The sequence below is a fragment of the Otolemur garnettii genome, unplaced genomic scaffold (genome assembly GCF_000181295.1).
Source record: "Otolemur garnettii isolate 467f Iridium unplaced genomic scaffold, OtoGar3 scaffold00015, whole genome shotgun sequence".
Taxonomy (NCBI): Eukaryota; Metazoa; Chordata; class Mammalia; order Primates; family Galagidae; genus Otolemur; species Otolemur garnettii.
In genome coordinates, this window is record NW_003852410.1 from 13,429,311 (window position 1) to 13,445,788 (window position 16,478).

Here is a 16,478-nt window from a genome sequence, read left to right on the forward strand (position 1 = left end):
GGCACTTGAGTTGTTTCCACATCTTTGTGACCATGAATTTACTGCTATAACCATTCAAGTGTAAGTGTCTTCATGGCAGAAAGTTGTGTATTACCCCCTTGGGTAAATACCTAGCAATGGAAGCTAAAAGTAGACCTACCATTTGATCCTGCAAAGCCAATTCTTAATGTATTCACACAAGCACCTGGATTTAGCCATGCCTGAAGCCACTTTACCTCCTGGACTTTTCAATGATGTAGGCTATTCGTTTTTGTTTGTTTGTGTTAAGTGCTTACTCCCTTTGAATTGGGTTTCAGAAACTTGCAGGCTCAAAGAGCACTAATACAACACAAGTCAATAATTGTTAAAAATGTAGCCTTTAGCATGAACAACACCAACAAAAAACCAGTGTGGGAGACATAAGTTTGAAAACATGGCTTATCCACACATAGGCTTATCCATGCAGAGTTCTGCCTGTGTATCTAATAACCATTATTTCCTTCTTTTGTATTAACAGTACCCTATTAATATTTTTGTGTTTTTATGATGGCTTTATTGAGGTAGAATTCACATGCCATGAAATTTATCCTTTTTATTAAGATAAAATTTACATGCCACAAAACCCACCCTTTTAGAAAGTATAACTCAGGGGGTTTTGTATATTCACAGAATTAGGTAGCCATTGGCACAGTTAATTTTAGAACATTTTCATCACTTCATAAAAAGAAAAACCTGCTATTAGCAGTCATTACCCATTTTCCCCTCCTCCCACCTCTGGCCGGCACTAATCTAATTTTTAACTCTGTGTATTTCATATAAACAAAATAATACAATATGTGGTTTTTCGTCTGGCTCCTTTCCCTTAGAATAATGTAGTCAATGTAAATCCATGTTGTATCAATAGTATGAATCAGTACTTCATTCCTTTTCATGGCAACTGACATTCTATGCACGAATACACACATTTTCTTTATACATTCATCAGCTGATGGATATTTGGATGAGTTCAACTTTTTTTGCTATTAAGCATAATGCCGCCATAAGCATTTGTGTACAAGCTTTTGGCTAAGCATATGTTTTCAATTCTCATGGTTATATATTCACGAAAGGAATTGCTAGGCCATATGGTCACTCCATATTTAACATTCTGAGGAACTACCAACCTATTTTCTAAAGTGCTGTCCCAATTTACAATCCCAACAATACCTGAGGTTTCCAGTTTCTCCACATCCTTGTCAACACTTGTTATTGTCTGTCCTTTTGACTTTGATCATCCTACTTTGTGTGAAGCAATCTCTCATGGTTTATCCCTATTAATATTCTAGGAAGCAATGTGCCCTCCTAAAAGAGTACATTTCATGAATTCTGTTGCTGTTGATATGTAACAGAAAGTAGTTTTGTTTCTCTTTAAGATTCTTTAAGGAAACCTTCTTAAAGAGGCTGAGTTAGGGGCAGAAATTTTTGGCCTGCCTCTTCTTCCTCCATCTTTCTCCCTGGAATGGTTGGCTGGCTCTGTAGCAGCTGCTCTATGATTTTTTAAGGAAACCTGCTTAAAGAGGCTGAGTTAGGGGCAGAAATTTTTGGCCCGTCTCTTCTTCCTCCATCTTTCTCCCTGGAATGGTTGGCTGGTTCTGCAGCAGCTGCTCTATGAAGTGAGATTTTCCTGCTCCAGCTGGTGGAGCAGGAAAATCAAAGAATCCTGAGTCCTTGATGACTTGGAAGCCACTACACCAGCCTTGGCCTGCTAACGATGCAATATATTTTTCTTGAGACATAACTTAATTTCTAGCTAGTTTATTACAAGGTTATTTGGACATTCTGTTATAATTAGCTAAACAAGCTTTATTCCCTCCTGAATGTATGTATGTGCAAGTATGTATGGGTATATATGTATATGTGTGTATTTAAAAATACACAAGTACATACGTGAACACTTATGTGTGTACACACACACACTTTCTGTACAAAGCCTGCCAATTACAACCAGTGATGATGCAGTCATTCACATGGGAGCTAGTTGTTCACAATTCAGAATGGGTTTTGTTATAGGAACAATGTTCCGGGGTGTCCAACTACAGGTGGTAGCTGGCTGACTATGAATGCTTATTCAGGATAATAGATACCATGAAAATTGTGCACAGATATTTTTTGCCCATCAGCTTTGATTAGCATTTGTGTATTTAACGTGTGGCCCAAGAAAACTCTTAGATAAACATTCAAAGCCAGCTGCAGACCACGATTGGACACCCCGAATGATGATACTCAGTCTAGGCCACAGAGTCCTATGTAACCCATACTGTGATACACATACCCCATTCTGGTAACACCAACCTGTGATGAAGAGCCTTGCAGCAGGAACTTAGAGCAGGAAGAAGGAGCAGTTAGTAGTTTAACATTTACTAAGTGTAAAACACGTGGGACAGAATGTGGCCATAACTGCTTCACTCTATGATAGAGTTAAGACGTAGTGTGGGAACTAGACATTGATCATGCCTAGTATCCTTCAGTGCCATCCAGCACTCACAATCAATTCAAACTCCTTCCTGTGGATGCCATGCAGGTCCCTGTCTGTTGGCCCCTGCCCATCTGGCCCCTGCCCACTTCTCTACCCTGATTTGATTCTACTCTCCCCTGCTCACTCTGCTTCAAGTTCTAGGCATTCTCTAACTCCAATAGACCAAGGGCTTGGCTCCCTTTAGACCTCAGCACTTTCTATTGTTCTGCCTGAAATATTCTTCTCCCAGTTATTGCAGGTTCATTCTCATCCTCTAAGAAACAACGTACATGGCCAGGTGCCATGGCTCACATCTGTAATTCTTGCACTCTGGGAGACCGAGGTAGGTGGACTGCTTGAGCTCACAGGTTCAGGACCTGCCTGAGCCAGAGTGAGACCCTATTTCTAAAACTAGCTGGGCATTGTGGTGGGCGCCTGTAGTCCCAGCTACTCGGGAGGCTGAGACAACAGAATTGCTTGAGCCCAGGAGTTAGAGGTTGCCGTCACCTATGATGCCAGAGCACTCCACTGGGGGCGACAAAGTAAAACTCTTTCTCAAAAAAAAAGAAGAAGAAAGAAAGAAACAACTCACATTTTTCCTCATTAGACTGTCTCAAACTTTAAGTGCATACAAATCTCTTAGGTATCTTGTTATTAAAGGCAGATTGTCCAGAATTGAAATTATCTTTTTTCCAACTCAAGGCCAAATGAATCTCCCAGGCCTCCAGGATGGCTGATATTGGTTATATCAAGAGGCAAGCAATAGGCCAGGCACAGTGGCTCATGCTTGTAATCCTAGCACTCTGGGAGGCTGAGGAGGATAGATTTCTTGAGCTCAAGAGCTCAAGACCAGCCTGAGCAAGACCAAGACCCTGTCTCTGCTAAAAGTATAAAAAGTAGTCTGGCATAGTGGTGTGTGTCTGTAGTCAGTCGTAGCTATTCAGGAGGCCGAGGTAAGAGGATTCCTCAAGCCCAAGAGTCTGAGGTTGCTGAGGGCTATGATACCAGGGCACTCTCTACCCAGGGTGAGAGAATGAGACTCTCTTACCAAAAAAAAAAAAAAAAAGAAAAAAGAAAAAGAGGAGCCAAGCAATCTAGACCATAATTTTTCATACTTATTTGTGGATCTGCGGATGACTGCTATGCCTTATTACTCTCCAGTGATACTTTCAGCTAGTACAGCAGATGCTTATCTAATTGTATGGTGCTATTTCAGCTAGAACAATACAAATTTAAGCCTGGAAAAGCCACCAAAACTCATCTCAAAAATATCTTGACTTCTTGGTTTTTTTATACTTAAGCCACAGATTAAGAAGCCCCTGGTGGCAGCTGAGGATTGATCAGGGCGGGAAGAGATGAGCAAACAAGGGTGGGGGGTGATTAACCACATGGTCTGTACAGCAGCGTCTCCTGAGTTCCGCGTTATGCAGTGAGAAGCACAGTGCTCATGGTGGTTAAAACCAGGGTTCTGGAATTCTTCTGCCTGTACTCCTGACTTCATCTGTAAAATGGGGCAACAACACATCTACCTCCTAATGTGCTGTGAGGATTAGTGATATAATGAAGGTCAGGTGCTGAGCACAGTGCTTGGTACGTAGAACAAGCTAAAAAATGTCAGCTATTATTGTCATCGTCTGACTAAACATGCTGATGGAAAGGACAGTAAAAACAGAGTTTAAAATCAGAGTGGGATGGTGGTGAATACAGAAATAGTATTTCTGTCTGGCTTGGGAACACACTTTGGTAGAAAGTGCAGAACCAGACCAGACTGTAGAGGAAAGAGGAATGGCAAAGGTGGTAGGAGCCATAAAAACCATTTGCAAAGTGCCCACTCCAGCTGTCCACAAGGAATCCATCCATATATAAACACTCAGAAGCTTCTCAGATGGTTGAGGTTCGTATCTAAGCCATGTCAGAAAAATCAGCCACTTCTCTCGGGAGGCCTGCCATACCAAACTTTTATCTTCCTATGTTTCATCTTTCTAGTTTTATTCACGTTTATTAGTGTGGTGAGTCAACTTTTCAATTTCACATCCCTCTCGCACAGTGCTGCATTCACAGCATGGTTCCACAGTCGTCAGAAAAATGTGGGCTGCCAGCAGTGCCTAACTTTACTCAGGAACAAAAGCTGCCCTAAACTGTGGTTCTCACTCCGGCATTGGCATTGTCCGGCAATGCCAAGGGCAGTCTGGGGACTGAAGGAGGGTGTGATGATACTCCAGATAATGAGTAGTGGCCAGAGAGGTTGCTAAATATCCTCCAATGAAGAGGAAAACCCCCAACAACAGGGAATTATTTGAGTCAAACTGTCAGTAATGCCAAGGTTGAGAAACTCTGCCCTGAACTCTTTTTTTAATGATTTTGGCACACAGTACTTCTGTCTGTTGAATTCAGTGACTGGATAATTTTCATGGTCTTGCCAACTCTGACATTCTAGGAAGGAAGTTTGTTTCTTTTTGCTGACCTCCAAGAATTTTGATACTAATATTACCCAATGAGCGGTCACTCAGATAGACTTTCCTTGTGCCTAAAAAGGCCAATCCACCATAAGCCATAGCTTGTCTTTGGCCTCAGCTGTAACATTTCATCAACAACCTCCCAGTCTCCCATCTGGGGGACCACCCCAGGGGTGGACTAGCTCTGCAGCATACACCCCACGTAAGCTCTTAGTTCCTGTTTATGGTGTATGACAGAGCTTCCCTGTTTCTCAAAACCAGTTTGGTTTGAAGATTATTACCCTGTTGACACTAGCCAATCCTGTGAAACTGACAAGCCCACACACCTTTGGTGAAAGAATTTGTTTCTTACCCATTATCTGAGAATCCCTGAGTAGCTTAAAAAAATAAACTGATGGAAGATTCCCTAGCTTACCTGAACAAAGGACAATAATATTCCACCCCATGCGTTAATTGATTAAAGCAATTAAAAGAACGTTTCTACCACAAATAGGTAACAAATGCCACCAACATCGATTAAAGAACACCGTCCAGTGACCTGAACCATGCACTGAAAAACTTGGTGAACAGCAACTTTTTTAAAGGTCAGTTCAAAACAAGTAATCCTCATGAACATCAAGGCAATTCTTTCACTCTGATGAAGCAGTTAAACAGTGAAGGTCACAGGGCTTTAGCAGCCACATAAAAGAGAAAAGTGGAGCAATTAGACAAAATGGATGCTGTAATCCCACTTGTCAGGCTCCAGAGTCTCGCTGAATACAGAGCTCCAACTTTCCTTCTTCTCTGCTCAGAAACTGGCAACAGATTCCAAATGAGAATTCCACAGCTTGCTGACTGCGTGTTTCTTAGGAATGTATCTAGCCTTGGGAGGTTAAAAAAAAAATACATGGATGATGCTATGAACTTTCCACTCAGGTTGGAATTCCAAAAACATTCCTCCAGCACTCAGGGGTGTTGCTGAACCACTGGGTCAGGCTTGCAGCACTGCCTCAGAAGAACAAAGTCCTCATCCACGGTTGGCTAGGCTTTTCCAATCCAGTGGAAATCCAAGGACCAGCACAAACCAGCACTTGGAAGGGCTTTCTTACCATTTAGCCATTTTAAGGCCCCACCCTAGACTTACTGGATCAGAATCCACGATCACATTAAAATTTGAAAAAAAAAAAATCTACAAGACCCTATAGAACAATTTTTTTTGCCTTCTCCCAGCCTGATTTTCCCCAATGGGAAATGCGAATATAACAAAATGACACATAAACAAAACAAAACCGAAGGAACGCACTTCTCAAGAGGCCATGAGAGACTTCTCTGATTTCTAACTTCTGCAAATTCTTCTGTAATTTCCTTTTTCCCTTTTTTTTTTTTGAGACAGAGCCCTGGGTAGAGTACTGTGGCATCACAGCTCACAGTAACCTCCAGGTCCTGGGCTTAAGCGATTCTCTTGCCTCAACCTCTCAAGTAGCTGGGACTACAGGCGCCCGACACAACGCCCGGCTATTTTTTGGTTGTAGTTGTCATTGCTGTTTGGTGGGCCCGGGCTGGATTTGAATCCGCCATCTCCGGTGTATGTGGCTGGCGCCTTAGCCTTAGCTACAGGCGCCAGGCCAAGGCAAGTAATTTTCAAATGGAGCTAATACTCTCCGGCAACACTGTACCCATGACTTCTAAAGGGACGAATTTAGAAGAGCTCAGAACAACGCATGCCACTCAGTAGAGCAGACACTTCAGACGTGTTAGGTGAAGTGGATGAGCCTCTCCCTCGCCCACCCGGACAGCTGGTTAGCAGCTCTTGTCCCGAAAATTCGTCCTATAGATTCGACCTCGGGTCCCAGAAACCTCCGCCTACCAAACTCCGGGGTTCCTAGAACCTTTGGTCGGAACTGAAGTTGCAGCAGGACCATCCCGCAGGCTCTGTAACTTTGCCTGGAATGAAATAAATAAAAACCGTAAGTGCTGAGTTAGCGGGTCTCCAAAATATTTTTGGGCCTCTGCAATCACCCAAGAGAGGAAGCGGGAGAGAGACCGGAGTAAAAAGTCTTGATCCGTTAAGGAAAGGGTTCCAGGAAAACTGTCTGGGCGACAGCAGTAGCCTCAGCTCCAAACTCTGAGAGCTTTTCTCGGCAGGCGTTTTCTCGCTTATATCGAAAATTTTGAGAGCGGAAAGGAGTCCCTGAGAGGGTTCACGCTGCCGTCCTCGGCGGGCCTTGTTCCGTCTTTCGAGTCTCAGTGTCTCCCCAGGCTCTCCTGCCTTCCAGCCTCCTCCCTTTTCCAGGGGGCTGGCGGCAGGCCACCGAGGCAAGATGAGTGTGCGCTTGCGCTCGCGCAAATACGGCCGGAGGAGTCCTGTTCCTCGGGCATTTTCCGAGGAAGTCTGGAGCAATTAGGCTCAGTCCGGGGAAAGCGAGCGAGTGAGCGGGCGGCGCAGCCGGCGTGTCTGGGCCGCCTCGCAGGGAGGGAGGGGGGCGGCCGGCCGCCCGGCGGCGACCCCGGGGCCCGGCCGCCACCATGGGCTTCGAGCTGGACCGCTTCGACGGCGACGTGGACCCGGACCTGAAGTGCGCGCTGTGCCACAAGGTCCTGGAGGACCCCCTGACCACGCCGTGCGGCCACGTCTTCTGCGCTGGCTGCGTGCTGCCCTGGGTGGTGCAGGAGGGCAGCTGCCCAGCGCGCTGCCGCGGTCGCCTGTCCGCCAAGGAACTCAACCACGTCCTGCCACTCAAGCGCCTCATCCTCAAGCTGGACATCAAGTGCGCGAACGCGGCGCGCGGCTGCGGCCGGGTGGTCAAGCTGCAGCAGCTGCCCGAGCACCTCGAACGCTGCGACTTCGCGCCCGCGCGCTGCCGCCACGCGGGCTGCGGCCAGGTGCTGCTGCGGCGCGACGTGGAGGCGCACATGCGCGACGCGTGCGACGCGCGGCCCGTGGGCCGCTGCCAGGAGGGCTGCGGGCTGCCCCTGACGCACGGTGAGCAGCGCGCTGGCGGCCACTGCTGCGCTAGGGCGCTGCGGGCGCACAACGGCGCGCTGCAGGCCCGCCTGGGCGCGCTGCACAAGGCGCTCAAGAAGGAGGCGCTGCGCGCGGGCAAGCGAGAGAAGTCGCTGGTGGCTCAGCTGGCCGCCGCGCAGCTCGAGCTGCAGATGACCGCGCTGCGCTACCAGAAGAAGTTCACCGAGTACAGCGCACGCCTAGACTCGCTCAGCCGCTGCGTGGCCGCGCCGCCCGGCGGCAAGGTAGGCACCTACCGACCCCCTGCCTGGCCCCCTGGGGACCCAGGGCCGGGCCCCGCCCCGTTCCTTTAGGTGTAAGGATGCCAGGAGCTTCCTGGGAGCATCCCTGCCACCTCCTCCTCTTTGCTTTGCTTGCCAGCCCTGTCGCTACGTGCAGATAGCTGCACTGAAGCTTGGAAACTATGGTTCGTATAGGCGAGAGGTACACAGTATATACCTACAGCGCTTCAGAGGTTGTAGCAAGACTAAAAGGAATCCACAGCCAACTGTAGAGTAAGATGAAGAATATAGCTTCAGAGTTAGAGACCAGCTAAGTATCTGGGAGAACTTGCTTACCTTCAATTAAGGTTGGAAATCTGTAGACATAACACACAGGAGGGAATATGGACACCTTGAGTGAATTGTATCCAGGCACCTTCAAGGAGTCCAGAAAAAATAAAGGGAGCCCACAGCCAGTGTAGAGTAAGTTAAGAAGGGTGCCAGAAGAGAGGCCTCTGGAGCAAAAGCTGGATTCAAACTTGGGCTTTGCTGTCAACTAGCTGGCTGACCTTGAGCAAACTGCTTAACCTCTCTAAAGTTGGAAACTGTGGTCCCTGGAGATGTGACACACAGAGTGAAACACAGCCAGGCGCTCTGAGGTTGGGGGATTTCAGAAAGAATTCAAGAACCCCCCTCCCCCCAACAAGTAGAAAGTAATAATAAAGAGCAAGCCCTCTGCACTGACAGCTGTTTCCAAATGTGAGCTTTCTGCTAACCAGCTAGGTGAACGTGTGGCTTAACCTCCAGATGCTTTGGTTTCCTTCAATGTGAAAAGTTGTTATCAGCCTTCAGGGAGAGGATGTATGAAAAGGACCTGGCACTGTGCCAGGCAGAGAGTAAATACTCGACAGGTATTACCTACGATTATTTTTAACATCTCCCAGTGAGCCATCCTCTGGTCCTGATACCACAGTTGATGTAGTGGTAACAGCTGCCTCTAGTGAGGGGCTTTCGCTGCTCCAGGCCCTGTGCTAAGCTCTTGCTACCCCTTTCCTTTGTAATCAAGTGAGGTTGGTGTGAGGCTTAGGCTCGTTAAGGGGCAGTGTCATGCCTTGGGTTACAGCTTTCGAGTGCACAGCCGAGTTTTGAATCTTTGTGTACCCATCTCTTCAGTCTCAGCTCTATATCACTGTTGTGTTGCCTCTCAGTGTGACCATGAATACTATTTATTGTTTATTATGTGCCAGCACCTGTAGGAAACACTTAGCATGCATTATCTATTTAATCCTTGGAGACAAGGAAACAGATTCAGAGAGGTTATGTAACTTGCCCGAAATCAAACAGTGACTCGGGACAGAGCTGGATTCAGGTTCTACCTCAGAGTTATCGCTCTTGAGGCATGTTGACATCTGGGGCCTGATGACTCTCGGGGGTGGGTGCTGTCCTGTGCGTTGTTGGATGTTTGGCCGTATTCTTGGCTTCCACCCACTAGATGCCAATAAATTTGCCACCTGAATCGTGATAATCAAAAATGTCTCCGGATATTGTCAAGTGTCTTCTGGGGAAGAAGGGTGGGAGGGAGATCGCCCAGATTGAAAACCACTGGATCCCCTAAGTGAAAAAGCCACATTTTCAACAGCTGGGTGCTTCTGCCTTCCCGGGGAAGGGCAGAGCCCTGCTGTTGCCACTCGGCTGCCACTTGAGTTGCCTGCTCCAGATGGTGTGGCAGAGAGGGGAAAATATTTGTTCGAGAGGCCACCAGGGGCCTGTGTCTGCTTTCTCTCCCCCTGCCCTCTCCTGGCCCCCCTTCCATACATGCACACCAGGCCTGCAAGTTTTCCAACCCACTCCCCCCTTCCTGGCCCCTGGCCTGTCTGTTGGCTGTAGCCTCAGCAGCTGGCTAGCTCTGGGCCAAGGGCAAATATTTACAGCTCTGCAGCTCACCCACGACTGCACAGGCGCACAAAAGACCGGTGTGAGCCTTCAAGCCACCAAAACAGAGGGCAAACCTTGGTCTTCAGTCAGGCGCCAGGTTTGGGGTGAAAGAGTTCCCAAGTTTCTCCTGTTTATGCTGTGATCAGAACTTCCTGCATCATTCTAAGTGATGCTTATTTATAAATAAGCCACTCACTCCCCCAAAGTTTATACATCATTCATTGTTGAGCTAGTTTATTATTTCTTCTTGCCTTTCTGTTTTCTTTCTGGAGTGTTTGGTAAACTTTTTCTCAGAATCAAAAATACTTGAATCAAAACTCTGGGTGTTTTTGAGGCTCCGTTGCATTTTGGGATAGAATAATCAAAAGTATTAAACTTGGGGACAAGATGTTGATTTTGAGCTTACAAAGCAAGTTTTGTGCTGAAGTTGGGATCCTGCTTGAGACCTTCCTGAACCTCTGGCAGGGGTGGGGAACCTGCCGCCTCAAGGCTACATGTGACCCCCAGTTCTCCAAATGTGGCCTCTCAATTGAATCTAGACTTCACAGAACAAATTCTTTTAATAAAGAATGCCATATCACTTATGGAACAAGTCACGGGCTGCTGAAGAGCTAGTATTAAAAATCTTCTGAGTATTTATCAACTTCAGCTTATGACAGAAAAGCCAACATTAAGACTTATAAAAAAAATAAAATGAAAAAGTTTAATCCTTTTAATAAAGGATTTGTTCTGTAAAATTTGCATTCAGTCGGAAGGCCACACTCAGGGATCCAGAAGGCTACATGTGGCCCCAAGGCTGCAGAATCCCCACCCCTCTGGCCTCACATTGTGGAGGGCCTCAGCTCAGGCCTTATAGAAGCTTGTTCTTCTTGCCCCGAAGTTAACCCTCAGTGGACCTTGCAGAAAGCTTTTTGCTGTTCCATCGTCAGCCGTAAAAACCCCTCCCACTGGAAGCTGTTTAAGAACTTGTTTATTTCATTGGGCTGACTCTCTGCTCCTGCTGGATACTGTTTATTCTCTCCCCAAAGGCAGAAGGATTTATATTGCTTGAAAACTCTACTGTTCAACTTTTTCATTTTATTTTTTTATAAGTCCTAATGTTGGCTTTTCTGTCATAAGCTGAAGTTGATAAATACTCAGAAGATTTTTAATACTAGCTCTTCAGCAGCCCGTGACTTGTTCCATAAGTGATATGGCATTCTTTAACTTATCATGGGTTTCAATTTTTTTGACACCTGCTGAGCACTTAGGGTTTGTAAGTGCTGTACTTGCACAGACATTGTTTATTCTGTTCTAAGATGTGAGCTGTATGAGGGATTCTCCAACTTTAGCATGATTGCATTAACTGAAGGGCTTATTACAACACGGATTCCTGACTCTCTCCCCTGGAGATTCTGATACATCAGGGCTGGCCTGAGAGTCTGCATTTCTAAGGAGCTCCCAGGTGACACTGGTCCTTTAAGTAGCTACTGAGCTAGATGAAAAGTTTAGGCTCAAGTACAGACATACACCAAACATGTATTGATCTTCTCCACACAGTTACCTGACTGATCATTATCTTAACACCCCTTCCTAAATGTTTTAAGACCAAAATGAAGTGTAAAAACAAGACTTCTAACAGTTAAATGACAGGTAGCAGCTAGCCTAGAAGGGCAAATCTGACCTCGCATAAGCTGGCTGCATCTGGGCTGTGGTACACTTGGTGATACTACGCTTGAGTAAGTTAAAGCATTTTGCTCCCAGCCTCATTTTCCCACTCTGACTTACCCACCTGATTCTAAAAACAACAGCATTCCAGACCAGGTATCTTTTTCGCTTTCTGGAAAAGGGAGAATGCTGGATATGACATTCCTTGGAATGATTGAGAAAGATGAGGTTCATCCTGGATACCTTCAGCAATGTGACTCACCCCACCCCAACATCCACCATCATTGAATCCTGTGGATTTTACCTCCTTCATACATCTTGGATCTGTTCACTTCTCTCCAGCTCATTCACATGATCACTTTGATCTAAACCAGGGTTTTTGGTTGTGTTTGTGTTAGTACTGGTTGAGGCTGTTCTGTTCACTGTAGGATATTCAGCAACATCCCTGGTGGCCTCTACCACATTGGTAGCCCTCCCCAATCACTGATCTGTACAGACATTGCCAGATGTCCCTCAGGGGGCAAAGTTAGCCCTTGCATCAGACACCATCATCTCTTGCCTGGACTACAACTGCTTCCTCTACACATCTTCTTTTTCCTCCTTAGTTTATTCTTTATCTAGCACCAGAAATAATCTCTCAGAAATGAAAGTCTGTTATCAGTCTCCCTTCTCAAACCTCCTTTTTTTCCTCCTTTTCTCTTGGGTGGCTGTCTGGATTCTTTTCCCCTTAATTCTCTTCTTCCAGCTTCCCCAGTCTCTGAGTGTTTGATGTATATGTTCCTGAGCTCCTTCCTACCCCAGGGCCTTTGCACCTGTGTTTCTCTATCTGGAACAATCTCTCCAAGTACTCTGTAAGTAACCTGCAAGTTTTCCACCTCTCCCCTCCTGTTCCTAGCCTTTCTGTCAGCATGTAGGGTTTTATTCACCACTAGATGACCTTTCTTTCTCTTCTTGCATCTTGGTTCAAGCATCACTACTTACAGGAAGCCAGGTCTCTCTGACCTCAGAGCCAACATCTGGTGCCCTGAAACTCTCACTTTGGTACGCCTCCTTCATGGCATTTATCACAGCTGTTACTGAGTAATTGGAAGAGTCTGTCTTATTCAGGGCTGTGTCCCCAGCACTAAACCCACTGCCATGTGAACTGTAAACCCCTGATGTGTAGTTGTGCAGTGAATGAATTCAAGATCGGAAAAACTGTCTTGTCAGCCGTCAAAACTTTTCAGATTGTTAACAAAGAGTGGGCTTGTGTTGAAAAAAGAATGAGTTTTTGTGTGATGCTCCAGTTAACAATATTGTTTCCAGATTTGGGGGAGGTATTATTTTTGTTCTCCTAGATCCACCCAGATCAAGTTGTATTCAAGTTTTATAAAGCCCCAAATCTCAGAAACAATTTTGTCCATTTCAGAGCTAGAGATAAGTGAATCTAATAGACAATTGTATCAAAAGGTGTTCCAGATGTCTAAACACTTAGAAATGTCTCTATTAGAATGTTCACTGTTTGGTATATTTTGTTTCTGAAAAGCTTCAGCAAAGGGTCATTCCATGTTTAAGAAATGGCTACTTCAACCAAAAGAGTCGGAGGCTGTCACTTCATTTTCATTTCAGTGTTTTATAAAGAAAATTAGGATTTGGTTTACTAATACGTTACCCAGCTGTGCTAGATTAAATGAGCATAACTGGGACAATTTGAATTGGCTGTCGCTGAGATTTATCTGTAAATGTTTCTTTCTGTGTTCAGAAAGGGTGCTTGACTCTCTGTAAAAACATTTGATGAGTAAGAATCTATTTATAAGGCAGTTTGCATTGGATCATAGATCTAGCAAAGCGTTTAAAAGGAAAGGAAGTGATATTTATTGAGTTCACTAGGTGCCACACACGTGGAGGGCTTTGTGTATGTATGTACATTAGTGTCACCATCTTCCTTAAGTAGACCTCTTTTTTCCTTTTTGGTGGGAGGAGCAGATTATAAAACATCAGAAAACAACTAGATTAAGGCCAGAAGTTAGATTCTAAGTGGAGATCTGAGATTTGAACACAGAACTACCTGACTCTAAACTGTTACCAAAACAAGAAAGGCATTTTTTTCTTGAGGCAGTGCACCCGTCTGAAGTCTCGGATGGGCTTCCCAAGGACCGTGTCTATATGTGGCATGCAGTACCTAGGTGGAGGTACAGATGCATTGTTTTATGACATCCTCAGAAAGACCCTGTGAGGTAGGTTCTCCTACCTACAACCCTTTCCTTCCATATTACAAGATGAAAAAAACAAAAGCTCAGAAGGTTAAATAATTTGGCCAGTGTCCTCCTGGGGCTCATTTGAGTTTGCTTGTTGGCTTCTGCTCCATGAAATGTGTTCGTCCCATGCCAGATTCCTATTTTCATAGGTCCAGGGTACATGATGTATAAAACAAAACAGATCCTGTCTATAAAAGAGATAAATAAAAAGGAAATAAAGAAGTGATATCCTGGATGGAATCGTAGCTCATTTCTTTAATTTTTATCCCAATGATTTTAAGAGTGGTTAACGGTAGGAACAAAGTGAAATCCTTCCAAATACAGTATATTCTTGAGGTTTGGTTCCTCACATTCTTCTAGCTCGAGTGCCCAGGCCAGTGGTAGGTACCATTGGATACAAAGGTAAAAGTGAGCAGCCTTAATCCATGGGACCTGCCAGACACCCACTTGTGCTTTTGCAGACCCAACACAACAAATCTTACTACTCTTTGCTCACCCAAGATTTTTAGCCTCTGTACCCCCTGGAATAATGGAGTCCTAATAAGCCATTTCAAATAAGAAGGGGAAAATGGTGTAATATAATGATTACTCTCGTAAAGAAAACAACTGCCGGGTGGACCTGAGTGCCCATCTTTCTCACCCTTCCATTCATGGACTTACAGGGAGCTAGCTTAGAGGGCAGAGACACCCTGTGTAAGCAGGACCTGCAGCAACCCCATCCCCAGGAAGGGTCGCGTTTGAGCCCTGTCTCTAGCAGTTGGTATTGTGTGTGCAGAGATGAGTCTTGGAATTTTGCTAAAAGCTGTTTTCATGTGCCCCATGCCTTTGATGTGTCTGTATCAGGAGAGAGATGAAGTGGCATCAGGATGTGGGTTGGCTGCAGGCCTTCAGTCAACTGGGCAAGCTCCAGGGTGTCTCTGTGGAGCAAGCATGTTGAGTGCAGTTAGTATCCAGACTGGAATTGGTGATAATAGGGTTCATGCACTCCCTTTTCTCTGTTCCTGGGGGACTCTGGGAGAATCTTCCAACCACCTGGAAGCCTTAATTGCCTCATCTCTAAAATGGTATCATAACACACCTGCTGGTAGGTTGTTACTAAGGCAGAATGAGATGATATACATAAAGGGCACCATAAGTCTTTATCACGCATGTGTTGACCATCTGTTAAATGCCTAAGACCCTTATGGATTTAGTGCTTTTTCTAAAACATTACTGAAGAAATTTGAAGTGGTGTTAAAGAGAATATGGGAAGAGATATTTACTCAAAAATTCAATTTCATCCTGAGCCTCATGTTGCCCGCAAGTGACCCATTCTCTGGGTCTCCAGGCTTTGACTGTTTTCAGTGGTAGAATACCATGGGAAATCGGGATGTTCAAGCCAGCGTCTCTGCCTCTGGGTGGCAACCCCTGTGAAGATACGGGAGTAACAGGGTTAGTTAACGTGTATTTATATTTGTCCCATGCAAATTAACAAAGCTAAGGAGAGGTTAGAGAGGCAAAGCCCCTACCTTTCTAAGAGCAAGAAGTTTTGGTTTCATAGCTGAGTAGCCATTCTTTCTTTCTAATCTGGGGAAGAAAATGCTTTAGCGGCAAACCACCCTGACTTAGGCCACTTGGGCTACTAAAATAAAAATACTAGAAACTGGGTATAAGCAGTAGAAATGTGTTTCTCATGGTTTGGGAGGCTGGAAAACTCAAGATCAAGGTGCTGGCAGACTCAATGGGGGTTCACTTTCTGTTTCGTAGATGGCTGGTGGTCCTCACATGGTGAAAGGACCAGGGGTCTCTCTCAGGCTTCTTTTATTAGGGCCTTAATCCCTAATCACATCTCAAAGCCCTCACCTGCTAACGCTATCACCTTGGGAGTTAGGATTTTAATATGCACATTTTAACATATGCTTTCAGACCCGAGCACCCCTTCCTCTGCCAAGGAGAAATGTGAAGATGCTGCAGCACCTTACATAAGGCTTGTCCTTGCTGTCATTTGGGTTTGGGGTGAAGCATTGCTTGTGGTTGTTCATCAGAAAAGCAGATGAGTCAAGGACAGAAAATCAGAGATAACAAATTTAAATTCAGCTCATGGAAATAGAAAATTGGACATTTAGGGATTTCTCGGGTTCTTTAAATGTAGTAGCAAACTAATTTAATTTCGGACTCGGGAAGGACTGAAAAAACTTTGCTTCTCTTACATAATTTTCAGAAATATCTTGCTTGGCTTTGGATGTATGTATACTTTTCTGTAGATACTTGGACTCTGGAAAAAGCTCTCTTTTTGTTCCTTTCTACCCTCTAAGGCAGGGTGACTTGAGTTTTGTAAATTTGTACATTCAGTTACCAACCTGAAGCCTTTTCTCTCTCCCTGTGCCTTTTGTCTCTTTCATCCTCTCTGTGTACACCTGTTTTGGTGACAGATACATCCTACTAATACTTCTTTTTTTTTTTTTTTATTGAATGGTAACTATGTACATTAACGCACTTCTGGGGTACAGTGTGGGGTTTTCACATACAATCCGAAACACTTCCATC

General features: G+C 45.2%; 1 protein-coding gene across 1 annotated transcript in view; it reads left to right on the plus strand.

Annotated features, from left to right (window-relative positions):
* Window positions 1–7,347: 7,347 nt before the first annotated feature.
* PDZRN3 (PDZ domain containing ring finger 3) overlaps window positions 7,348–16,478 on the plus strand; it is a 235,080-nt gene continuing 225,949 nt past the window's right edge. The window contains exon 1 of the mRNA XM_003785490.3: window positions 7,348–8,157. Coding sequence (XP_003785538.1) covers window positions 7,435–8,157 — 723 coding nt within the window. The 5' untranslated portion in view covers window positions 7,348–7,434. The remainder of the gene's footprint in view (window positions 8,158–16,478) is intronic.